Source organism: Pongo pygmaeus, chromosome 23, assembly GCF_028885625.2.
Source record: "Pongo pygmaeus isolate AG05252 chromosome 23, NHGRI_mPonPyg2-v2.0_pri, whole genome shotgun sequence".
Classification (NCBI taxonomy): domain Eukaryota; kingdom Metazoa; phylum Chordata; class Mammalia; order Primates; family Hominidae; genus Pongo; species Pongo pygmaeus.
Window position 1 is genome coordinate 28,870,361 of NC_085931.1, and position 25,274 is coordinate 28,895,634.

The 25,274-nt window shown below is 58.5% G+C and overlaps 1 protein-coding gene across 3 annotated transcripts; it reads left to right on the plus strand.

Annotated features, from left to right (window-relative positions):
* Positions 1 to 834: 834 nt before the first annotated feature.
* Positions 835 to 24,789, plus strand: PRODH (proline dehydrogenase 1). Of its 3 annotated transcripts, none has more exons than XM_054470120.2 (14): positions 835 to 1,142; positions 5,949 to 6,157; positions 11,386 to 11,420; positions 11,920 to 12,069; positions 14,108 to 14,172; positions 14,354 to 14,470; positions 14,898 to 14,977; positions 16,007 to 16,088; positions 17,609 to 17,701; positions 17,823 to 17,969; positions 18,923 to 19,098; positions 20,469 to 20,567; positions 24,054 to 24,142; positions 24,218 to 24,789. In XM_054470120.2, exons 1-14 carry the CDS (start codon positions 870 to 872, stop codon positions 24,403 to 24,405), a joined length of 1,803 nt encoding a protein of 600 aa, XP_054326095.2. In that variant the 5' UTR covers positions 835 to 869; the 3' UTR covers positions 24,406 to 24,789. The 3 variants fall into 3 exon arrangements, with proteins under 3 accessions (XP_054326095.2, XP_063518838.1, XP_054326096.2); XM_054470121.2 differs by lacking the exons at positions 835 to 1,142; positions 5,949 to 6,157 and adding exons at positions 9,787 to 10,513; positions 10,808 to 10,973; XM_063662768.1 differs by lacking the exon at positions 17,823 to 17,969 and having other exon boundaries at positions 864 to 1,142.
* Positions 24,790 to 25,274: the final 485 nt, after the last annotated feature.

Below are 25,274 nucleotides of genomic sequence, written 5' to 3' on the forward strand. Positions count from 1 at the left end.
GGGAGAATGGCGTGAACCCGGGAGGTGGAGGTTGCAGTGAGCCGAGATCATGCTACTGCACACCAGCCTGGGCGACAGAGCGAGACTCCATCTCAAAAAAAAAAAATTCACTTTTATTTTTGAGACAGGGTCTCCATTGCCTAGGCTGGAGTTCAGTGGCACAATCATAGCTCACTGCAGCTTCAACCTCCTGGGCTCAAGCAATCCCCTCACCTCAGCCTCCTGAGTAGCTGGGATTACAGACACACAACACCATGCCTGGTTAATTTTGTATTTTTTTGTAGAGACGAGGTCTTACTATGTTGCCCAGACTGCTCTGGCACTCCTGGGCTCAAAACATCCTCCTGCCTCGGCCTCCCAAAGTGCTAAGATTACAGGTGTGAGCCACCACACCCGGCTATTTTCATTTCTTAGTTGACACATAATAATTGTACATATTTGTGGGGTACGTAGTGATGTTTCTGTACATGTAATGTATAGTGATCAGATGAAGGTAATTAGCATACCTATCATCTCAAACATTTATCATTTCTTTGCATTACGAACACTCAATATTCTCCTTCAAGCTATCTGAAAATACATAATTTGTTTTGTTTTGTTTTGAGACAGGGTCTCACTCTGTTGCTGTCTTCACGGAGAGCAGGAGCAGAGGCTTTGGGAAGCCAGTAGGCCTTGGCCTCAGCCCTGCCGGCAGAGGGTCCCCACCATTCAGCTGAAGTGCCAGGGTGCTTGTGAAGTCTAAACCCTTGTCTGGCATTTGTCAGGAATATAGGGTGAGGCCTCCGGGAACGGGCGGGGCGGGGAGGGGCGGGGCGGGACCAACAGCGCATACATACTTAAGCGGCCCGGGCGGGTACCGGCGTCTCGCCATGGCTCTGAGGCGCGCCCTGCCCGCGCTGCGCCCGTACCTTCCCCGCTTCGTCCCACTGTCCACGGCGCCGGCCTCCCGCGAGCAGCCCGCAGCGGGCCCAGCGGCCGTGCCAGGAGGTGGGTCGGCCAGGGCAGTGCGGCCGCTGGTGCCCGCTGTGGACTTCGGCAACGCGCAGGAGGCGTACCGGAGCCGGCGAACCTGGGAGCTGGCGCGCAGCCTGCTGGTGCTGCGCTTGTGCGCCTGGCCAGCGCTGCTGGCTCGCCACGAGCAGGTGCGCGGGGTGCAGGCAGGGGCGCGGGGCTTCTGCCGGTTCCGGGAGACTTTACGGAGCTTCCTGGCGTGAAACGGGTGCCTCCCAAGCATCCCCTGGAGCAAGGGAAGCCAGGAAGGGAGGTGTTTCCTGCAGTCCCTCTCGGACCTCGCAAATTTTCCTATTTGTCGATGTCTACCAACTAAAAACAATGGTCGTTTTAATATTTACGATATATACCACTTGTAGGAATACGGAGTTATCACTTGGAATTTAAAATGGAGTATTCTTCATGTTGAGACAAGAGAATCTTGGTGTAGGGCTCATAGCCTGGGATCTCAGAGTTCAATCCCCAGGACCCAGCCGCTTCCCAGACACGGCCACTCTGAGCACACTGTTGGGGAAAAATGGGAAGCCCCTCAAACGCCCAGCTTTGAACTCACCCATGGTAACTTTAAAAAGTGTGAGGGCTTTTGGTGGCGGTGGTGGGGGGGCAACAAGCAGAACACTGTTTTAGCCGCGTAAGCCTAGGGGTACTAGAGATGACGGTTATCTCCAGGTGACCCTGGGAAGAGTTTGCAAGGTTCCGTTTGTTGGCGCCCGGGGGTCTGGTGGTGTTGATTTCTCAGGTGAGACTCGGAGGTCGGGGGCTGCACCCCTGGCCTCACCAGGAGGCGGGGGAAGGCTGGGGGGGGGCGGTGTAAGATGAGAAGCACTGAGCCACACTTGAGCTTAGGTGAGGTCTCGGTGGGTGCAAGGTGAGGGCAGAGGTCCACGAAATCAGAGTCAGATGCTGTTGGCCCGAATCCCATGGGGAGCGTCACGGTCAGCCTAGGACCCATGGTGGCGGGAGTGCGGAGGATGGTGGAGGAAGAAGGAGCTGAACTGGACAGATGGAGGGCTCTGGGAGGCCGTTGCTGTGCTTGTGCACACAAGGATTCCTTAAGGTCAAGCCGTTGCCGTGGAGAGCCCAGACCAAGGGGACAGGAAGGTGAGAAGGGACATCCCAGGTAGAGGAACTGGCAAGGGGAGGGACGGTGATGTGGAGGCTTTGGGGAGTGCCCACATCTAAGGGGCATCCCAAAAGAGCAGCCAGTGCTGGTGGTGCTGCAATAGGAGGAGGAGGAGGCAGCAGGGCAGGAATGCCAGGGGAGGGAGTGGCCAGCAACAGGTCCCTGCCCAGGGCAAGGACGGGCATCCTAGGTGGCAGCTGGGGCCAGTCATGCAGAAGCCATGCCCACCTTGTGGCCGGGATGGAGCGGGGACTAGGAAGGCACCAGGTCAAGTTTCTCTAGGCACAGCCCTAAGTGTGGCCGGGATGGGGAGGGGACTAGGAAGGCACCAGGTCAGGTTTCTCTAGGCACAGCCCTAAGGTTTCTTGTCTAGATTCAAGACCAGTTGTTGCACAGAGAAGCCAGCAGAGCTGGGTGTGGGGTTGGGTGCCCAGTCCGCTGCGGGGAATGCCAGGTGCTGTTCCGTGACTGTGGGAGGAAACTGTCGGCTCCGCTGTCCCTTGGGTGCCTTCTTGAGGCAAGTGCCAGGGCTCAGGGATGGTGCTGTGGGTACCTGGAAAAGGCAGGGCATCCAGAGGTGACCTCTCCCAGGCTTCTCTAGGGTCCCGCCTGTGCCCTGGGAAGCCCCTCGGTGGGGTCTGTACTCTTGTCTTGCTAGTAGTCCCATGGGTGTCGGCAGCCTCAGCACTGGAAGAAGGAAGAGGCCAGGTCCTGGGCTTGTGAGCTGCTCACTAGAACCTGGTCCTGTGAACAGGCCAGAGGGGGGTTCCTTCCCTCACCCTCTGGGCTGTGGGGAGATTCCTTCTGCTGAGCCAGCACAGGTATGTGAGGCGCCCGGGCAGTGAGGCCACATCTGCCACAGGCGTGTCAGGTTGCAGTAGCTGATCTTTGAGCTGCTGCTTTGGATGGGGACAGCAGTGGGGCCCGCCCTTGCCTGAAAGCCGGACTTTTTGAGGAGGGTTTAGGAAAGTCCCAGGATTTCCATGACAACAGTACTGAGGTTGGGTGTGCGCCCTCCCAGAAGAGACAGGACCCATGGTGACAGTGGTTCCCTGAGTGGGGGGAGGGGAGAGAACCAGCTCTACCAGTGTTACTCTGCACACATCCAACTGAGTCTTTCACAGGGGATACAAGTGTATGTGTTACTGGTGCAGGTTTCTAAATCCTCGAAGGATCTCCTCATCTGAAGAAGATGTGGGGCTGCCCTGGTCTCAGGTAGTGCCATGCGGGGGCATCAGTGACACCAGGATGGTGTTAAAGTGGTTGCTTTGCTCTGGAGTCAGTTTTAAAATTACCAGCCCTAGGCTGGGCATGGTGGCTCATGCCTGTAATTCTAGCACTTCAGGAGGTCAAGGCAGGAGGATCACTTAAGGCCTGGAGTTCAAGACCAGCCTGAGCAACATCCTGAAACCCTGTCTCTACAAAATATTTTTAAAAGTTAGCTGGGGCCAGGCGCGGTGGCTCACGCCTGTAATCTCAGCACTTTGGGCGGCCGAGGTGGGTGGATCACCTGAAGTCAGGAGTTCGAGACCAGCCTGGCCAACATGGAGAAACCCCCATCTCTACTAAAAATACAAAAATTAGCCGGGCATGGTGGTGTGCGCCTGTAATCTCTGCTACTTGGGAGGCTGAGGCGGGAGAATCGCTTGAACCTGGGAGGTGGAGGTTGCAGTGAGCCGAGATTGTGCTACTGCACTCCAGCCTGGGCAACAAGAGCAAAACTCTGCCTCAAAAAAAAAAAAAAAAAAAAAAGTTAGCTGAGTGTGGTGGTGCATGCCTGTAGTCCCAACTACTCTGGAGGCTGAGATAGGAGTGTCGCTTGAGCCCAGGAATGAGACCCTGCCTCTAAAAATAAATAAATAAAAAATTTGCCAGCCCTGCCTGTGTGCTTCTGCAGCCCTGTGCAGGGAGCTTCCAGCCTCAGACTGGGCCCAGTCCCTCAGACCCCCATCTTTGTGAATAAGCATCCCTGGAGGCAGTGCAGCCTGGGCTCCCACCCCTTCGTTTAGTGCTGGCTGTGCAGAGGCGAGCAGTTAGGTAGAGGGAGACTACGTGGCCCTGTGCGGCAATCGTGCCGGCCCCTTTAGCAGACAGTTGCCCACCCTCCCTCTGTTGTGTTTCTGATGGTTCTCTCAGAGTGGATGTGGATGAGCCCAGTGGTGGTTTTCAGGTCTCCAGTTCTGCCCCGCCTGCCACTTGGGTGATCTTTGATATGTTTCAGACCCATCCTGTTCTCCCAAATATCCCTGGGTGCTGCCGGCAGGAATGAGGTCTGGCTCAGGCTCAGTGGGAGACGGAGAACATGTCAGCGTGTTCATTTTCGTTTCTAATCTTCTTTATAAAAGAACAAAATGCAGTAAAGTCAGATTCTGCTTGGAGGCTGCAGGAAGGCAGGGGTGAGTGCCTGGGAAACCCTGGTCTTTGGGGCTGCCCCATGGCGTGCCCAGGGGTGATGGTCAGGAGGCATCTCCATGGGGCACCAATGTTCACCCTTGTGGGGCCATGTCTGCCTGTGGGCAGGTGTGTGGGTGCTCAGGGCTGGCTTGGGTATGTGTTTGACTCGCTAATGCTTTTGCTTAGACTAGAAGTTGTTCCTGAAACTACGGTCTCAAGAAATGCTCCCCACAAAAAAGGAGTTCTAGTATCCATCGGGTTTGAGAAAGCCCAGGCTCTTCCTGTGTTGGGGCTGAGTCGGCAGGGGCAGCAGACACGACGCGGAGGTGTGCTTCTGAGCATCACACTCGGCCCTCCTCTCCCAGTAGCCTCTCTTTGTCCCTGTCCTTTCTGCCCTGGCTGTCCCCCGTGCTGGAGCTCCCACAGTTCTCCATGCCATCTCCTCGCCTTGGCAGGCCCCACTCCTGGATCTGGTTTAGTAAACACCCCTGCCCCACCCTGCAGGCACTGCCCCATCCCCCTGTCCTGAGTCATAGGCAGAGTCCCTCCTTCCCCTTTGGGGTTCCTTTACCACCAGGATGTGAGATCCTGGTCGGTTTCCTTTGGTTGTTTCCAGTCTATAAAAGGTGCTTGGTGCATGGCAGCTTGGGACATCTGAATGAGCCGCGTGGTGAAATATGATTGGAGGAGACAGTTCCCGGGCAGCGCCCGTCAGAGTGGCTGGTCAGCCCCAGATGACCCTGCAGAGCGCATGGGTCGTGGGGTGGGAGTCATCTCACAGGCCCCTGTGGACCGTCACCTAGCTCATTGTCCTTGTCGCCAGGGCATGCTTCCCTCCAGCTGGGCGCAGACTCAGCCTGAGTTTCACACGTTTGTTATTTAGCATCCATTCGGGGGCTGGCCTCATGCCAGTCACAGTGTTTAAGGGACTTGGGATAAGAGGGAACAAAACATTGAAAAATCTGGGCACTCAAGTACTAGAAAGTCAAGTTAGATCCTCTTCTTCCCCAGCAGAATTACCAAGGTGTGGATACAGAGGATGGTCTCAAAATGCCCGCTGTTGTCCCTAGGGAGGCCACCAAGCAGTGGTCAGGCACCCACTGTGTGCCGCTAGAGTGACTCTTGGGTGGGGCCCTGAAGGGGCAGAGTCCAGGTGGGAACAGTGTCCTCAGGCCAAGCAGGCAGCACCTGCTGTGGTCTCTCTGCCCTGGATGGGAACTGGAGTGATGGACAGAGTGGAGAAGCAAGCAGCTTTGGCTGGTCTTCACCATGAAATTGACACTGAAAGCCCAGTGGCCAAGAGACCATATCAAGGCCCCATGGCTGGGGTGAAGTGTTGTGGTCGGGGATGAGCAGCGGTGCCCTGCTGGGGAAGGAGAGTTCAGGCAGCCCAGGACAGCGGCTTCCCTTTGCCTTTCAGCTGCTGTATGTTTCCAGGAAACTTCTAGGGCAGAGGCTATTCAACAAGCTCATGAAGATGACCTTCTATGGGCATTTTGTAGCCGGAGAGGACCAGGAGTCCATCCAGCCCCTGCTTCAGCACAACAGGGCCTTCGGTGTCGGCGCCATCCTGGACTATGCAGTGGAGGAGGACCTGAGCCCCGAGGAGGCAGAGCACAAGGAGATGGAGTAAGGCTGCCCGGTGTCTGCGGGCATTCTGATCATGACCCCGGAGCACCCAGTGGGAGCAGGTGGGATGTGTCCAGCTGCTGGGCTTCAGCCTCAGCTGGGCGGTGGCCAAGGCTAGGAGAGCTTGGTCAGCCCAACTACCGATGACCCTCCTGGGCTCTGCCTGGAGTTCTTGCATTTTTATTTCATGCGGAGGACAGCTCTGGGCTTTCATGGGAGGCCTGGTGTGCGTGAGGCCTGAGGAAGCAGAGCACAGAATGGCCCTTGGCCCTATCTAGCCCACCGCCTGGAGGGGCACAGGCACCAGCATATGAACCAAGCACTCTGCAAAGAATGGTTGGTCTTGCCTGGATCTCCCATGAGCCAGGGACTGCTCCAGGAAGTGGAGGGAAACGTGGTCTTGTTGTTCTGTCCTGACGCCCAGGAGGGCGGGTCAGGGTGGTACCAACTGCCCTCTACACTCACTGCCCAGGGAAGGGGCCCTGTATCAGGTTAGTGACCTCCAGGAGCCGACTCCAGGCCGGCCTGCCACACTGCTCCGGGCTTCAATTCCCTTCTCCACTGGGACCTGCCTGCGGGTCAGGAATCCCTGCAAAAGAGAGGCTGTAGCAGAGCCTCCTCCATCAGGTCAGCAAGTTTGTGTAAACAGCCAGGTAGCACAGACTCTCAGTCGGGCCACACCCTCCCTGCCACAACGGCTTCACTCTGCCTCAGTAGGGCCATAGTAATTAGAATTTCATATAATTTTCTTGTGTCACAAAATGTTATTCTTGTTTTGGTTTCTTTCAACCAGTTTTTTAAAAGTAGGGTTTTGCTCTGTTGCCCAGGCTGGATTGCAGTGGTGCCATAGTTCACTGCAGCCAACCTTCCGGGCTCAAGTGATCCTCCCATCTGAGCCCCCTAAGTAGCTGGGACCACAAGCATGCACCACCATACCTGGCTAAGTTTTAATTTTTTTTTGTAAAGATGGGATCTCCCTATGTCTTCCTATGTATTTGGGTCCCCTGCACCCTGACAGCAGCCGGGCCTGACCCACATAAGGCTTGGGACAGTCCCTCTGTGGACCTTGTCAGGCCTTGGTGATTGTTCCTGCCTCTCCCCTGGTAGCTGGCCTGGGAAGGGGAGGGCAAGGCAGTCACATGAGGCCTCAGCTCTGGGAACGGAATGTCTGAGGCTTGCCTCAGCATGTCGGCTGCCAGCTGCCCGGAGAGGACTGGCCAGGGGAGCCCAGCCCCTGCCCTGCGATTGGCTGTTTTGAAGGTGGGGTACTCCAGCCCCAGCACCCCACTGTGTTCCTAGCAGGCCCCGTGGGCCTCGCAGCTGCCTGAGCTCTTGGCTGCAGCCTTTGCTGAGCTGCCTGTTGAATAACCAATGGCCTGTGTGTTCTCAGAAGGAGTCTGGGTGGGGACTTGGTTTCACAATGGGATTTTCCTCTCAGGCGCCTCTGGTATGAAAAGACTCCTTTCCCAGGGTGGTCCTGCCTGGCTTCCTCCCTGCCCTGCAGGCTGAGTGTCTGGAGGTGGGCTGGTCTGCACTCTGCCAGGGGGCTGGGCACCTGTGTCCTTAGGAGCCTGAGTCCCTTGCCCTGCAAGGGCTGTACCTCTCTTGCCGCTGGTGGCTGCTGTCTGCAGGGGCCCTGCTCCAGCTCTGGGAAGTGAACGGGGTTCCCTCCTGTCCTCACAGGGGTGCATGGTGAGGACACCTACCCAGCTCAGCTGCTGTGTGCTTTCAGTGGGGAGTGAACCATGGGGGGTAGGGCTGGGTCTGCAAGGCCTAGTCTGATGTCCACACTGCAGCATGGCCTGCCTGGCTAGGAGTGACCAGTCACGCAGACTGTAGTGCAGGGAACTGCTTAGAGATCTGCCTTCCTAACCTGCCCTCCTGTCACAAGGGCCACGGGCTCTACTCTGGGGAGAGACGCTGAGGCCACCGCCCCAAATGAAGGCCGTGGCGAGTGGTGCTGGCCTAACCGTGAGAGGCCCAGGGAGGATGGAGGTGTCTGAGTGCATGGCGAAGCGAATCCCAGCAGTGCTCCCGAGAAGGAAAGAGGAGCTGGAAGCCTGGAGGTGCGGGAGGGCAGTGTCCACCCAGAGGAGGGTTGAGACCATGCTTCCCAGAGGCCAGGGCCCCACCCGACCCCAGGAGAGGAGTCCCAGGGATCCTCCAAGCAGGCTGAGGGCTTGGGGAAGGGGCCAAGGCATCTTCCTGATGATTGGGTGGTGAGGGAACACCTAGGGGGTAGATGGGGGCATTGGTCTGGCTGTGCAGGCCCAGGGCTGGCTGGAGGCGGGGTCTGGGTCTTGGTCTCCAGGCTGGGGCAGCTCACTTGGGGTATGTGTGCAGTGTGTGTCCTGAGTGAGGGGCTGGGGAGGCAGGGGGTGGGAAAGCTGGGGAGGGGGGTACAGGTAGGAAGCGGCTTGCCAGGCTTCCCTCCAGGGGAGAGTTGGACAACGGTGGGGTGTGGACCCCCATACTCTGCTTGTTTCAAATAGGCATCACGTCCCCAGGGACAGCCACCCAGAGCTGAGCTCGATGGAGGCTGAGGGGGTGGTCAGGGTCTTCCTGCTGTCTCTGAAGACCCCCTGGGGACACGTGCTTGTCCTCCTCTGCCCCATGTCCCCTTGTCGCTCTTCCCTCCTCTGTGTCCCGGGCTGTGACCATGTGTGCGATCATGTGCCCTTCAACAGACTATGCCCTGGGCATGATGAGGGGTGGGACTGGGGGAGCACGAGGCGGGTCCCAGCTTTAAGGAGGTATTGGGATGTGGTCCCCACCCTGATCAGGGCCCCACATCCAGTGGTTCACCCTTCCTCCTCTAACACCCCATGGCTGCCAGTGCCACGTGCCCCCCTCTTCCCTGTGGTGCCTTGAGCCATGGCGTGGCAACGTCCCAGGTGGCGAAAGCCAGATTTTCTGTGTGGCACCGGCAGTTCTGAATCAGCTGCTCTCAGGTGCGTTCTTCCTCCCCTCTAGTGGAAACAGGACTCCTGACCTGCCTGGGAACCACCATTTGTGTCTCCTTGTGACTTATCCATGATGCCTATTGGAGAGTGTGGCCCTGTCCTTGCTGCATAGCCGTCCACTCTGAGACCTGGCTGCCCCTCTGGCCACTGCACTTGCTGTGTGGCCATCTTGGCCGCTCTGCTTGGCTGTGTCAGCCTGGTCTGTGTTCTGGAGGTTCACAGAGAGAAGCAGTGGTAGCCTACGGTGTTCTGCCTCTGAGTGTGTCAGAGCAGGAGAGGGAGCAGCCCTTGCTTCCCCAGCCTCTCCTGCTGGGCCCACCTCGGAGGATGAACACAACAGCTGTGGGAATGCTGAGCGGGAACTCATCTGCCTGGGGACCTGTCAGATAATGATCCTGTTTCATGAAGGTGGGCTGCCTCACAGGCAGACACCTGTGTGGTTAAGTCCCGTGTTATCCAAACTTTGAGCTGTGCGGTTTCAGGATGGGACCTTCTCTTCAGGGTCATGGAGGCCCCTGAGGTCCCATCCCCACTGTCTGCTGTTACTTGCCATGAGGGTTTCTGCCCTGGGCAGGGCCCTGGCTGCCGCCCCGGCCTTAACATAGACAGTGAATCCCCCTTGGGGATGGCTTTTCCTGGCTGTACCCAAGCCTCGGCGTGAAGGTCCTGGGGCTGACCTCATGACTGGTCTTGAGGTGCCCAAGCCAGGGGCCCAGGAGCTCCCTGTCCCATGTGCTGCCTGCCTGTTCCCTAGTCACATGGTGACCAATTCCACTCTCCTCTGTCACATCTCTGTGTCAGCATAAGGCGGCCAGAGCATATCTGCCTGCCAGCTCCCATCCCTGGGCTGCAGCCTCAGGGACCCTGGCAGCATTTGTGGGGTCCCTGGCCCATGTGGGGCTGCCCAGGAGTAGGTGGGAGAGAAGGCCTCCTGGCGGGGGCTGCTGGCCCAGGACTTGCTCCTTGAGCAGCCAGGTGGAAAGTGGGCAGCTGAGGCCCCTTGACATGGAGGCTTCTGGGATGCAGCTCACTGACGACTGCTCTGCCTTTCCCCTTCCCGGGACCTGAGACCCTGTCCTTTCTGTGAGTGTGGGCAGAGCTGCCCCTGAGGGTCCGAGCGCCTCTGGGGATCTTCAGGAAGGCTCTGGATGCTGTTGGTCATGCAGCCGAGCTCTCTCCATGGTCACTAACTTAATCAGGCTTTGAATATAAAGTCAGATGACCCACAGAGCTGCTCCGGGGGCCAGGGAGACCATGGTCGCTTTGTCACAGTACACTTAACAGCCGCAGCAACTCTCGCTAGCCCGGATGACACAGCACCGAAACCAAGTGCCAGAAGCAGATTGTGGCCGTGGGGAGGAGGAAGAAGAGGAGGGTGTTCTCAGTGGCTCTGGTAGGGGTGCAGGGCTGGTGGGGGAGGGGAGCCAGGTACCCTAGAGAAGGGAGGGGCCGGGGGAATGGGGGTGCTGGCCAGGTGGGGATGGAGAGGCACCTGCAGGAAGGACAGGGGCTTGGCTGAGCAGAGTGTGGCCAGCCTAGCGGGGGACAGCCTACGTCCTGGCCTCACTGGTCTCGAGGTGCCCAAGCCAGGGGCCCAGGACTTTGGGCGTTACTAGGAAATGATGGGAACCCAGGGTGGGGTGGCGTGAAACAAGATGAGATGGTAAGATCTGCTTTCACTTTAAAGGAACATTTCTGGTTGTTGCTTGGAAAAGAAGTGTCAGGGGCAAGAATGCTACAGGAGGGCCGGCCTGGAGGACAGGGCGGGACTGCAGGGCTGGCTATGCGGGGGCAGGAGCCTGTGCTTGCATCAGAGCTGCCTGGGAGACCCTGGCTCCGGGGCGGAGGCCTGAGTAAGGGGGCCTAGCTGGGGATTTGGGGACCTCTGTGTGCTGGTGCCTTCCCGCCTCCGTTCCTCTCAGCCCTGACTGGCTCTGTCTTGGAACTAGGTAACTACCTTTATTTGAGAACCTGCTGCAAGCCCTGGGCTGTTCTGAGAGCTCAGGCATATGGTTCTGATTTTTCCACCCACAAGGAGCCTCGGGCTTCCTGAGCCCTTGGGACACAGCAGCCCCATAAACTGCTGCCACTCCCAGGCCCAAGTGTTCCACCCCAGGCTAGGGGTGGGGCTGGGACTGCACCTTGGAATCTACCCTCCACCGGGGTTGTGGTGGGGCCCTCCGTGCAGCCTCAGTGGGAACGTGCCTGTCACCTGAGGCTCAGGTGGTGTGACCCTGACCTTTGCCCTCCCCCTCCTTCCCACAGGTCCTGCACCTCAGCTGCGGAGAGGGATGGCAGTGGTGAGTGAGAGGCCGCCGCGCAGGAACAGACTCCCTTCCCACTCCACACACCCGCTGGTAGCTCAGGAGAGTCTAGGCTGGGGCACAAGTGGGCCTTGGGGTGACGTCAGAGCCCGGGCTCCTCCCTATGTCCAGGGCACCTGCCCTGTCGCTCTGGGCTCTGACATACTCGCAAGTGTCTGGGGAAAGAGACACCCTGCTCCTTTTTCATGGCCTCCTGGTGGACCCAGGCCTTTGTTAAGGAGACTGCCGTCCTGGCCTCATGAGGAGGCTTAGCCAGGGGGATGCAGCACTCCAGGTGGAGGAGCCTCGGTATAGCCAGGAGGGTGGGCTTGGGGATGCGAACCATGGGGCAGCGCAGTGCCAGGGCCAGGCTGGCAAGGCCACTACGTTTGGAGCCCTCCCGAGGTCAGGGGCCTTGGGGTATTGGGGTATTGGTGTGTGGGTGCTGGGGGTGGGTGTTTGGAGCTGTGCTCAGGCTGTGCATTCACCATTCCAGGCACAAATAAGCGGGACAAGCAATACCAGGCCCACCGGGCCTTCGGGGACCGCAGGAATGGTGTCATCAGTGCCCGCACCTACTTCTACGCCAATGAGGCCAAGTGCGACAGCCACATGGAGACATTCTTGCGCTGCATAGAAGCCTCAGGTGGGGCCCTCTCTTTGCTGGCTATAGCCCTGCCATGTCCCAGCCTGAGCGGACCCCTGGGCTCATGGATGTGCTGGTGGGTGAACACCAAGCTGGGGCAGGAGCCAGAGGGCTGGGTTCTGGTCACACTTGGGTCCTTCACTGTTCAGCCTCTTCCTGAGGGGCCCCACTGCCTCCCAGAAGGCATCTCCTCTCCTGCCCCAGCTCCCTGTTCCCTGATCCTGCCTCATGCCCCCCACCTTTCTCCCGGCTTGGGGCCAGGACTAGGAGCTGCAGGAAGTTGGTCCATGTCAGCTGCTGAGCCACACTTAGCCCAGGGTGGAGGTTCCATTCAGGGAGCTGGTGCCGCATCTTCTGTCCTTCCCAGACACAGCCTCTGGGGGCCAGCGGTGGGGGGAGCAGGTGCTTCCAGGGCTAGAGAAGCCAGAGGTCAGCAAGGCCCAGTGTCCTTTAGTGTTAGAAACACCCGACCTGCACAGCCCCATGCTGGCCCCAGCAGCCCTCCGTCAGGGGCAGCGGGTCCTAGGCCTGTTTATGTTTTTGTTTGTTTGTTTCAAATGAGACTGGATCTTGCTCTGTCACCCAGGCTGGAGTGCAGTGGTGTGATCATAGCTCACTGCAGCCTAGACCTCCTGGGCTCAAACCATCCTCCCTCCTCAGCCTCTTGAGTAGCTGGGTCTACAGATGCACGCTGCCACACATGGCCAAGTTTTTTGTGTTTTTTTTTTTTTAATTTTTGTAAAGAGGAGGTCTTACAGCCAGGCGCGGTGGCTCACGCCTCTAATCCCAGCAATTTGGGAGGCCAAGGCGGGTGGATTGCCTGAGCTCAGTTCAAGACCAGCCTGGGCAACATGGTGAAACCCCGTCTCTACTAAAATACAAAAAATTAGCCGGGCGTGGCAGCAAGCGCTTGTAATCCCAGCTACTTGGGAGGCTGAGACAGGAGAATCGCTTGAATCTGGGAGGCAGAGGTTGCAGTGAGCTGAGATCGCGCCACTGCACTCCAGCCTGGGCGACAGAGCGAGACTCTATCTCAAAAAAAAAAAATGAGGTCTCACTATGTTGCCATGGTTGGCCTAGAACTCCTGGGCTCAAGTGATCCCTCCACCTTGACCTCCCAAAGTGCTGGGATTACAGGCGCGCACACTACCACACCCAGCTAATTTTCATATTTTTTGTAGAGATGGTGGTTCACCATGTTGCCCAGGCTGGTCTCAAACTCCTGACCTCAAGCGAAACTTCCACTTTGGCCTCCCAAAGTGCTGGGATTATAGGCGCATGCCGCTGCACCTGGCCCTTCTGAGCAGTGCTTGGAAGCCGCCTCCTGACGGGGGCTGGGGGTCAGAGTGGCCAGCTGAATGCTGGGCCATCAGGGTGAGGGGCATCTTCTCACCCATTGCCTATTCTCCCAGGGCAGATGGAAGGGGAAGACCCTGCATTGGGGTGGCGTTAAACAAGATGAGATTGTAAGATCTGCTTTCACTTTAAAGTAACATTTCTGGTTGTTGCTTGGAAAGAAGTGTCAGGGACAAGAATGCTGTAGGAGGGCTGGCCTGGAGGACAGGGTGGGACTGTGGGCTGGCTGTGCAGGGGCAGAAGCCTGCGCTTGCGTCAGAGGTGCCTGGGAAACCCTGGCTCTGGGGCAGAGGCCTGAGCAAGGGGGCCTCGCTGGGGTGTCTCTGTCTTAGCCACGCTCGGTGTTTCTGGGTCCTGTGACTCACGTGTGAGCAGTGTATGGTGCTGGTGGCACAGGGGAGGAAACTGAGGCAGGGAGCCTGTAGGGGCTGCTTGGCGGGGGACAGGCAGCTCCTGTGCCCACTGCTGTCCCACACCTGCGTGGAAACAGAAACCCCGCCACGGAGCCCCCTCCCATCTCCACAGGCCTCCAGAGCGCCATGTGCAAGGACTTCATGGGCGGGGTGGGGTGGGGTCAGGAGCCTGCTGTGGGCTGGCCAGGCCCCGGCCCTCCCTGTCCCACCCTGCGCTGCCTCCACGCACCTCTCAGGGCCGTCATGGCTTTTCCTGTGGCTTCTGACAGGTAGAGTCAGCGATGACGGCTTCATAGCCATTAAGCTTACGGCACTGGGGAGACCCCAGTTTCTGGTAAGTGCTAGAACTTTCCACCTGCAGAGTCTGGTGCTGTGCGAGATCTCAGGGCAGCTGTGGGCATCCACCAAAAGCACAGGTGCCCATGCCTTAGAGGCCTGAGCTGGCCACAGGGGCTGTGTGGGGGACTGGGCCGGGCAGGGGCGTGTGCGGATGGCATTCAGGCCTGCGTTTGCAGCTGCAGTTCTCAGAGGTGCTGGCCAAGTGGAGGTGCTTCTTTCACCAAATGGCTGTGGAGCAAGGGCAGGCGGGCCTGGCTGCCATGGACACCAAGCTGGAGGTGGCAGTGCTGCAGGTGGGGCAACCTTCCCCTTCCCCACTCCCGTGGCTTGTGAGGGGGTGGGCACCGTGGGGGCGCACAGGGGGCATGGTGGGCAGTGGCCTGAGGTGGTTTTGGGAACTCATCCAGGGCATGTGGCTCACTCCGCAGCTGCTGGGGTTGGCCTGGCGGGGAGGAGGAGGTCGGAGGGACTCTGAACAGAGAGGGGAGATGCTGGCGGGAGATGCTGGTGGGAGGGCTGGGGACCCAGCCCTGCAGGGCGTGGGCGTGCATCAGCAGCAGGGTGGGAATAGACCTGTCTATGCAGTAGAAACAAACCAGAAATGGATCTGGTTCTCACTAACGATGAAATAAAGCCAGAAACAGCACCAGAGGCCAATGGGTTGGGGGAAGGATAAACTGTGAGTGAGTGGGGCTGATCCAGGCCTTCTCACTTCTCAAGGAAAGTGTCGCAAAGATGGGCATCGCATCCAGGGCTGAGATTGAGGACTGGTTCACAGCGGAGACCCTGGGAGTGTCTGGGTGAGAGCAGCCCCCAGGCTGAGAGGACATGAGCATCAGCCATGGTTCCAGCCAAGCCCCAGCGACGTCTCCTGGTCCTGGCTGCCCTGCCTGAGAGGGTGGGCCTTGGGATGACAGTGCTGAAGGAACTGCTTTTCACACAGCAGGACTTGATGGCTTCAGGAGTCCCTGAGGCTGGGGCTGGGCTGGGCAGGGTAGACATAGGGCTAGCACAGACCCCATAGAGGGCTCTTTATAGAATTATCTGGGTCCAGAGCAAAGGTGGCACTCTCAGCCCTCCCTGGAGTCCGTGCTGGCAGGTGAAGGATCAGAGCCCCACACCCCATCCTTGGAGCCAGGGGCTGGGACCAAGGTCATCAGCAGCCTCCAGTTGAAGTGGGGAGGTGACTGGGGTGGTGCAGTAGTGAGCCATCCCCTCACACACTGCCAGCCTTGCCCACTGTGTCCTCCCTGGCCCCCCGGAGCTGTGTCCGCCTCCTGCCTGGCTGCCTGTGCTGGGCCCCTCCACAAGCCCAAAACAGCCCTAGGGTACTCAGTGTTTTCAGAGCCGCCTAGATACAGGACTGTTTGTGTTTTGGTTTTAAATTTATTTAATTAATTTATTTTGTATAGAGACCAGGTCTCACCATGTTGCCCAGGCTGGTTTCAAATCCCTGGGCTCAAGTGACCTGCCCGCCATAGCCTCCCAAAGTGCTGGGATTACAAGTTTGAGCCACTGCGCGCCACTGGTTTTAAATTTTTAAACAGAGAACAATATTTACATTTCCTCTGTCTTTTTTTTTTTTCTGAGACGGAGTCTCGCTCTGTCGCCCAGGCTGGAGTGCAGTGGCGCGATCTCTGCTCACTGCAAGCTCCGCCTCCTGGGTTCACGCCATTCTCCTGCCTCAGCCTTCTCTGTCTTTTAAAACTGAACACCTAGGTGGGTTTTGTGGTGGGTGGTGAACGGACAGGTTTGGGCCTGGATCCCCCACCCGACCCTAGCACCCACAGGTGGGGTTGCCCGCTCTACTGATACGCCTCCTCCCTCAGCACCGTGGACCTGCTGGACTGGAGCAGCCTCATCCACAGCAGGACCAAGCTCTCCAAGCACCTGGTGGTCCCCAACGCACAGGTAACAGCCCCGCTCTTCAGTGAGGCCCAACTCAGCGGGGCGCTGGGCTAAGAAGGGAATTCAGCCTGCCACGTGTGTTTCTTGTTGCACACCCTGGGAACTTAACATGACCAAAATCACTGCATACTATGGCCCCACAGACCCCCTGTGGTCCAGGGGGAAGAAGACAAACCCACTAGTGTCCACAGCATGCTTGGTGGGACAGAGACCCACGCGGAGCCTTAAGACGCCACAAGGAGAGGGGGTCTGGGGGCCTCCCCCAAGTCATCTGTCTTGTGCATCAGGTCACCCCAAACTTCAGAGGCCTGAAACGGCAGCAGCCACTCTGCTTCTGCCTCATGGTTCTGAGGTTGACAGGGCTCAGCTGGGCAGTCCTCCCTTGGGGTCTCCTGGGTACTCACAGAGTGGTGGCGCTGGGACCTGGGGGAGGCTCACTTGTCTGGGAGTTGGTGCTGGCTGTGGCTTGGGCTTTTTCCCAACATGGCAGCTGGGCTCTAAGGGCCAGTGTCCCCTGAGACATGAGAGCCAGGCAGAAGCTGGGTGACCTTTTCGTGCCTCGCCTCAGAAGTCACACGGTGTCTTTTCTGCCAAGTTCTGTTTGTTAGAAGCATATCACCAGGCCAGCCTGTATACAGTGGGGAGAGGAATGAGACTCATCTGCCTGTGGGAGGGGGGCCCAGGACCTGGCAGACTGCTTGAAACCACAACCTAAACTGGGATTCGAAGAAAGAACAGAAGCACCTTCAGAAAACATCCTGCAGAAGCAGCTTTCTATGGCACATCTAGCCCCAGTTCACTAAGGGCCCAGCCTCAAACTTAGAGCCCCTGACCCAGAGCCTCGGGGCGCAGTGTGTACAGTGTGGCTGTGCACCAGGGCCACCAACTGTTGGAGACTTTAGCGCGGTGTAGCAAGGGATAGAGCGGTACTGTTTGTGCCCAGTGAGGCAAGGCTGCTGGGGCCAGCAAAGGGGTGAGCGGGAGGCCCTGCGGGATGGGTCCCCACGGCCTCTGAGCACCAGCTCCTTGAAGGCCTCATCCTGGTGGTTGCCCTGGTCCCTGGCTACGTGTCAGCATGTGCTGCAGGACCACCCTGTCTGCCCATAGCCAGGGGTTCTTCCTCCTGGGCCCTTTTCCTGCTCTGTTTGACGATTGGGTGGTCAGTGTTCACTTGCTCAGTGTCACATGGGAGCTGCAGGGGGCCCTCCCACAATGGTGGGGCCTTTGTGAGAACTGCGGAGACTGTTAGAGTACACACTTCGGGGTGCAGGCCTGGACTGAGCCTGGGGCCCACTGACATGGGCACTGAGCTCCCTCATGGTACCCCCAGGCCCCGCGTAGGACAGTGCACTGGCTGCATTGGAGGTTCCGGGGCACTGTGCTGCTGTGTCCAGGTGGCCCTCCCTCCTGGCCCTGCATGAGAGGGTTCCTGTGGGCTGGGAACACTGAGAGAGGTTTAGCCTGGGCCTCAGGGTGGCACTTTCCAGCCCTCGCTGTGGGCTGACCACATGTTGCACCCCCAGACAGGACAGCTGGAGCCCCTGCTGTCCCGGTTCACTGAGGAGGAGGAGCTACAGATGACGAGGATGCTACAGCGGATGGATGTCCTGGCCAAGGTGAGCTGTCCTGCTTGGGCAGAGGGCTGGGGCCTTGGGGACCTGGGACTCGTGCAGAAGAGGGCACCTGCCTCACTTGAGCAATAGTTGCTCCCACTCCCCCACCCCCTGCGCCTCTCAGAAAGCCACAGAGATGGGCGTGCGGCTGATGGTGGATGCCGAGCAGACCTACTTCCAGCCGGCCATCAGCCGCCTGACGCTGGAGATGCAGCGGAAGTTCAATGTGGAGAAGCCGCTCATCTTCAACACATACCAGTGCTACCTCAAGGCAAGCTCCCTGCTCAGCCCCTCCCTGCCTGCCTTGGGGCTTGGAGACTCCACAGGAGAGGCTCCTCTCATCTGAGCTTCCTGGCATTTGCCTGGTTTTATACTCAGCACCTACCAGGGAGCTCATGGGATGGAGGAGGGAGTGGGCTGTGCCCCCAAGGGGTTGTTGGGGTCTTCTGCAGCACAGCTCACCCAGCGGGCCCCAGGGTCCAGGAAAGAGCCCCTTAGGTGGTGGTCACAGCCAGGCCTGCAGAGGAGGCTGAGGCCAGGGTGATTGCCTCAGAGTAGCAAGAAAGGCCCGCTGCCCGCAGCCTCTCCTCTGGTTCTCGGAACCAGCCAAGAGTGTCTAAGGAGCAGGAGGAAGACAACGATCTTTATGAGGGTCCACTAGATGTACCCGACACCCAAACTTGGAAGGCGTCACATGACCATTTCCTCCACGTGTTTTCAGTTCAGCGCCCCTAAGAACCTCCTGAAAGCTTTGGGCCCTCCCTGGAAAGACTCACCCAGGATGTCACATGTATTCAGGGAGCCCACCCTAGCCTGTGGGCCCCAAACTGCTCAGGGATGTTAGCAGGTCCAGAGCTCTCAGGGGTGAGCCGGGTGCCCAGAGGACACAGAGTGGCGGGGTCCAGGCAGGAACCCGCAGTACGCACTCCTCCCCTAGTCGGTCTGGGAGTCTGGAGCACATGATGGCTGCTGGCGCCTGGGCTGCACCCACAGGGCCGTCCACAGGCCACACAGGAAGCTGCAGACATCCCCACTGCCATTGCTCCTTGGGGACAGAGGTTGGAGGCCCATCCTCACCCACACCTGCTCCAGGTGCCCTGAGCTGCACCTCCCCAGGCAGCTGCTGCCCAGCCCTGGTGACTGTACCTGGGCCCAGGAAGGCCCCATCCTGCTGTCACTTGGGCTTGCCCAGGCTCCCTGAGACTTTTGGCCCTGGCCCCACAGGATGCCTATGACAATGTAACCCTGGATGTGGAGCTGGCTCGCCGTGAGGGCTGGTGTTTTGGGGCCAAGCTGGTGCGGGGCGCATACCTGGCCCAGGAGCGAGCCCGTGCGGCAGAGATCGGCTATGAGGACCCCATCAACCCCACGTACGAGGCCACCAATGCCATGTACCACAGGTGCGCAGCTCTCCCGCCCCTCCATCTTCCCAGGGCAGGGCGCCAAGAAACCGGGCCTGAGGGAGAGACTTGGAGAGGCTGCTGGGGCTGACCCCGTCCCACCCTGCTGGGGCCAGAAGCCCCCAGCCTGAGTGGCAGCCATGTGTGTCCTGAGGCCAAAACTGACATTTCCTCTGCTTTTGTGTCATGTGTTACTTTTTCAAAAACATTAAGATTATTCTTTTATAAATATAGAAAAGCCTATTAAAGCAAAATTGGCCACAGTTCCCTGAGCCGGCTCCTGCAGACACTTAGATCCAGAGATGTGCATGAGCACCCGGTCCTCCCCACCCTGCAGGGTCAGCCTGTTTGCTCTTCACTTCACACAGTGGGATCGCCCATCAGCTGTTCTGCACCTGCTTTTACTGCTCTAGTTTCTTGGTGATCTTTTCATGTAGCACAGGCTGGCCAACCATGGCTTTTCCTCTTGAAGGCGTGTGTGCATGCTGCAAATTCAGAGAGACCCCAAGTGTCTCCTGGTTGGCTCCAGCTCCCCTCCTGCAGCCGCTGTGCATGTCGTGCCACTGCGCACACGTCTCCGCTGTTGTTTGCATTGTAGCGTGTCCTCTGCCCAGTGTGTTTTTCATCTCGCGTTCCATCTGGGTCCCCTTGTGTGGGCTTGCAGAGTGGTGCTGTTAACAGCCAGCATGGGGTGCCCGGGGCTATGTGTCCAGCATCTTTGATCTTATTGGTTTTCGGTCTGGTTATTGTAACAGGGACTCGCTGGACATACCGTCACCCTCTGTGGTACACACGGGCCGTCAGGGGTTTTGTTATGTGAGGATGCAGCTGTCCTAGGTTGCTGGAAATGGAATTGCTGGGTGAGAGAGAACGTGCGTGTGGTCAAGCCTGCCGAGTGTCCTCGCTGCAGGAGGGCCGTACTGCTCGGGCTTCCTGGTGCACTGGGATGCCCACTCCCACTGTGCCCTACAGGGACCTGCTTCCCTTTTATTTCCTTGCAGGGCCAGGGGGGCACTGTACGATCCCTCCCCAGAAGGAAAGCTGTGTCTGTCATGAGGCTCATGGGCATGTTTGGGCTGGTCCCCAGAGTCACAGCACGTTTGATGCAGGGACGCTGCGCCCCAGCTGGTTCTGCGTGAATTGTCTGGTCCCAGACATCGCTTTTTCTTGGTTGTTGGTCTTTCTTTTTCATGAGGTGCTGGGAGGGGCAGATGCTGCTCCTGTTCCTCCTGATCCTGTGGATACTCTTGGGAAGAGCCAGCTCACTGGATGGCTCTGGGTCTGCCCTCTGCCTCCTCTCTGTGCAGCTGGTAATGAGAGGTGCAGGCGGCCACAGGCCTGGAACTGGACTCACGTGGCACTCTCCACAGGTGCCTGGACTACGTGCTGGAGGAGCTGAAGCACAACGCCAAGGCCAAGATGATGGTGGCCTCCCACAACGAGGACACAGTGCGCTTCGCACTGCACAGGTAGGTGTGCCCCACCCCGCACCGAAACCCTACCCCGAGCCGTTGTCTCCTCCGGTTGGGGAGAGGTGGCAGCAGCACAGAGCTCAGGGTGGGCAGAGCGACCTGCTGGGTAGTCGGGCCTTTGTGGGGAAAGGTTGGTGAAATGAGCTGGAGGGCAGCTTCAGTGCCGCAGGCCCAGGCCCGCTGGCACTCTGGACGTCGGACTGTGAGAGCACAACGGCTCTTTGCAATTACGTTGGTTTTTAAAATTAACTTTTTTTTTTTTTTGAGAATCTCTCTCTGTCACCTATGCTGGAGTGCAGTGGCGTGGTCTCAGCTCACTGCAACCTCTGCTTCCCAAGTTCAAGCAATTCTTCATGCCTCAGCCTCCCAAGTAGCTGGGATTACAGGCATGTGCCACCACGCCTGGCTAATGTTTTGTATTTTTAGCAGACAGGGGTTCACCATGTTGGCCAGCTGGTCTCAAACTCCTGGCCTCAAGTGATCCTCCCTTCTTGGCCTCCCAAAGTGCTGGGATTACAAGCATCAGCCACTGTACCCAGACTTTTAAAAATTAACATCTGACTTATTAAACTTCACAGTTAAAAAACTAAATTTCATTAGGGTATTCGGATGGCTCCTGAAAGGTACAAAGGCATTGTTGGAGCCCAGTCCCTCAGGAGGCCTCCACAGCGCCACCTCATTTATAAGCAGTTCCCTTAACATTTTAACTACATCTGGAATGTAACGGTTTGTTTTCTCTTTAAACATTTGTCCCATGGAGCACAACTTCAGTAGAATTCTAACAAGTCAAATGCAGAAGTTAGGTGAAGTCAGTTCTTGGATACTCCTGTACTGTCACCCTGGTCTTATCTCATGCCTTAGCCCAAACTATGCACACAATGGGGTCCTAGGTCCCCCTCACCTCCCAGATTCCGCCTTCCCAGGGATGGGACCCCCTAGAACCCTCGGGGGCCTGGGCAGTGGCCTCGCTGGCTCTCACCTTCCTAGGAGCTGAGCAGGGGCTCCACTCAGCAGGGCAGGGTGCCCCAGATCCAGGGCTTGTGGCACGAGGGGGCTCCCCAAGGAGCTGTGAAGCCACAGGGCCAGGCTTGGGGCCGGGGCTGCAGCCAACAGGACACGTCCTGGTGCTGCTCGGGGAGCTGACTCACGGCTCTGAAATCATGCAGTGATGTCCACATTCGGCCTTTGTTCATGATGCTGCTGCTTTTTCATGCCTGAAATCGCAGCACACCCGGTTTTGTGCCCTGACCCTCTGCTAATTGTCATAGGTGTGTCGGTGATGAGACAGACTCACTTTTTCCACACACACAGGCCTGGTGGTCAGCAGTGCCCAGCACTCGGGAGCTGGTGGGGGGTCCTCTCAGCTTGTAATCAGGACTCCCAGCCTCTGGGTGGACTCTTAATGCTGGTGGACACACAGCCTGACTAGACACATTACCATCCAACTCCAAAAAGACAGCCTGGCCTCAGCAGGGCTTCCTCTCTCCAGTTTCCCCCCGACACCTGTCTGTCCCTACTATCTTGCTGTGGCAGTGGCTTCCCCACTGGACACAGCTTCCCCCTCCCCTGAGTGGCAGCCGGGCTCTCTCCTCATGGCCCCAAGGGCCCTGTGCCAGGCTCCCCCAATACCACGCTCACATCTCTGCCTGAGAGGCTGGACCCCTGCAGGCTTCAGCTCTGGGCCCCTGCTGTGGGTGGCTGGGGAGCTCTGGGGAGCTGGGGTCCCCTCCCCTGGGTAAGTGGTTCTAGACTATGGCAGCTGCTGTGTCCTATGCTGGGCCCAGACTGCCGCACCACCCACCCTCAAACAACCCGAGTTGGCTTTGGCCAAGGAACAAACCAGCCCCAAACTTAGAGGCTGGAACAGTGGCATGTTCTGTAGGCCAGGGGTGGGCTGGCTCAGCTGATGTTTCTGCCACTGGCTGTGCCTTTGTCCCTCTTGCGTCTGTGATCTGGGGCCGGTGGGGCCTAATGAGCTCATTCACAGCTGGGGCAGTAAAGGAGACTGCATCCCCGGTCCAGCGTCCCACAGGCCAGCCCAGGTTTGGGCATGTGGTGGGCTCAGGCTTCCAGAAGGCCTGGAGAGGGCAAGCCTCTGCTTATGTCACCTTTGGTACCTCCCTGTTGGCCAAAGTGCCTCACGAGGCCAAGCCCAGATGCCAGGTGGAGTGAGCCACTGTCCTGCGCTGGGAGGAGCCGCAGTCACTTGGCAGAGGCTGTGCACACCAGCAGGGGAGGGGGCAGCCAGCAGTGGCAGCCCGGCTCTCAGGTTCATGTCCTGGGGTTGAGGAAGACACAAGATGGGTGCCTGCTTTAGACTGGGTGGTCCCAACACTGGAGCCCAGCCCAGGGATGGTGGGAAAGGGCCTCTGGCCGATGGGTACTCTGGGAGCCAGGGCTGGGGCAGGTGGAGAACAAGGGAGGTGAGGCCCTCGGGGAGGGAGTGGGAAGCACAGCACAGGCCCTGCCAGTCACCCGGGTGATGCGTGAGCAGCAGGCGGAACTCGCCCCAGGGTGGGGGCCCCAGTGCTGTGCAGACCAGCTAAGTCGGGATACCAGGATATAGTAAGCTGGAGATGAAACTTGAGAACTGTCACTGCATGGATATTTCAAACCCTGGGAATCTTTGTAAGACCCTATAAGGGGTGGTGTGAAGACAGGACAGAGTTGAGGGCCCCACCCCAATATCTGAGCAGTGCTAATGGATATATAATGCAAGCCACATCTGTAATTTAAAATTTAGTAGCTACGTTAAAAGAAAAAGCTAAAATGAATTTCAAGAATACATTTTAATTAACCCAAAATATACAAAATATTACTTCAAATTGCATTCAAGTTGCTTTTAGAAAAGCAATGAGGCATTGTGCATTATTTTTCTAGAAAGTCTCCTAAATCCCGTGTGTATTTGACATTTACAACACATCTCGATTCAGAGCAGCCGCCTTCCGAGGACTCAGGGGCTGGTGGCAGCTGTGTGGGACACAGCAGCTGTGGGGATGGGGCAGAGGAGCAGCCCACAGAGGATGAGGGCAGGGGCCAGAGACCAGTCATACCACAGAACCCTGGAGGGGCTTGAGGAAGGGATGGCAGGAGAGCTGAGGAGCTTCTCTGCCCTGTGGGGCAGGCTGCTGGGTGGGTCAGGGCCCCAGGAAGGGCTGCACCTCCAAGAAGGGAGGTAGAGGAGAGGTGAGAGAGGAGAGGGGAGGGAAAGCAGGAGGGAGGCCTTGTTGGCTAAGGGCTGAGGCCTCCCCAGGGAGAAGAGTAGGGCAGCCCAGCAGAGTCCTGTTGGGAAGAGGCCTCACTGGGGCAGGGCCAGGCAGAGCCCATACCCCAGGCCCACCTTGCAGGGGATGAAGTCTGGAGAGAGCAGATGGGGCACCTGAGGTAGCAGGACAGGCTCAGAGCTGGGACAGGAGCCCTGTATCCCTGCACCGGGGACAGTGTCCTGGAACTGGTCCTCAGCTCCTGGCTTCACTTGCACAGGATGGAGGAGCTGGGCCTGCATCCTGCTGACCACCAGGTGTACTTCGGACAGCTGCTAGGCATGTGTGACCAGATCAGCTTCCCGCTGGGTGAGTGGGGCCCTCCCCGGTGCGATGGGGTACGGTGCTGGGCCTGGGCCTCATGGCGTATCTGCCCCCATGCAGGCCAGGCCGGCTACCCTGTGTACAAGTACGTGCCCTATGGCCCCGTGATGGAGGTGCTGCCCTACTTGTCCCGCCGTGCCCTGGAGAACAGCAGCCTCATGAAGGGCGCCCATCGGGAACGGCAGCTGATGTGGCTAGAGCTCCTGCGGCGGCTCCGAACTTGCAGCTTCTTCCATCGCCCCACCTAGCACCTGCCAGCCCACCCTCAGCCTCCAGACCCACTCCACCCCCCACAGGCCATCACCACAGCTGCAGCCAACCCCCAGATTCACCTTTTTTCACCCCAAACTTGCAGAGCTGCTGGAGGTGGGGTCAGGTGCCTCCCAGCCCTGCCAATGGTGGGGACACTCAGGTGTGGGCCGAACCTGATACCTGCCTGGGACAGCCGCTGGGAACTGTTGGGAACTCTCCTCGGATGTGTGGGCCCAAGGCCCCCACCTCTGTGACCCCCATGTCCTTGGACCTAGAGGATTGTCCACCTTCTGCCAAGGCCAGCCCACACAGCCCGAGCCCCTCGGGGAGCAGTGGCCGGGCTGGGGAGGCCTGCCTGTCAATAAACCACTGTTCCTGCAGCTGAGAGCCCTTTGGCCTCACACAGGGTCAGCTCTGGCCAACAAAGAGGGAGTGGCTCAGACAGGGTCAGAGAAGTCTCACCCCAGACTCTGGCTTCCAGCATCATCTGTTCCTGGAGGCCAGCCCCTGCGCAGACCTGGCCACTCAGGGTGCTGGACACCCCCAACCCTGACTCCACAAGGACCCAGCAAGGGCCCATGGGCCCAGGCCAGCACGGAGGGGACTCATGTAGATGCAGAGGCCAAGCTCCCCAGGTGGGCCTGGCACGCCTCCCCCTGGGGCTCCTCCTCAGGCCATTCCTGCCGCCCTGAGTCCTCTACCCCAGTGACCTGCATCAGGCTCCTCCTAGTGGTTCCCATAGGACACTGACCAGGCTGCGGCAGGCGCATACTTGCACCCCAGGCCTTCTCCCATGCTCTCCAGCCCCCAGCCCCACAAAGCAGGCTGGATGTGGTCCTCATGCCCTGGGGCTTGGATAGGGGCC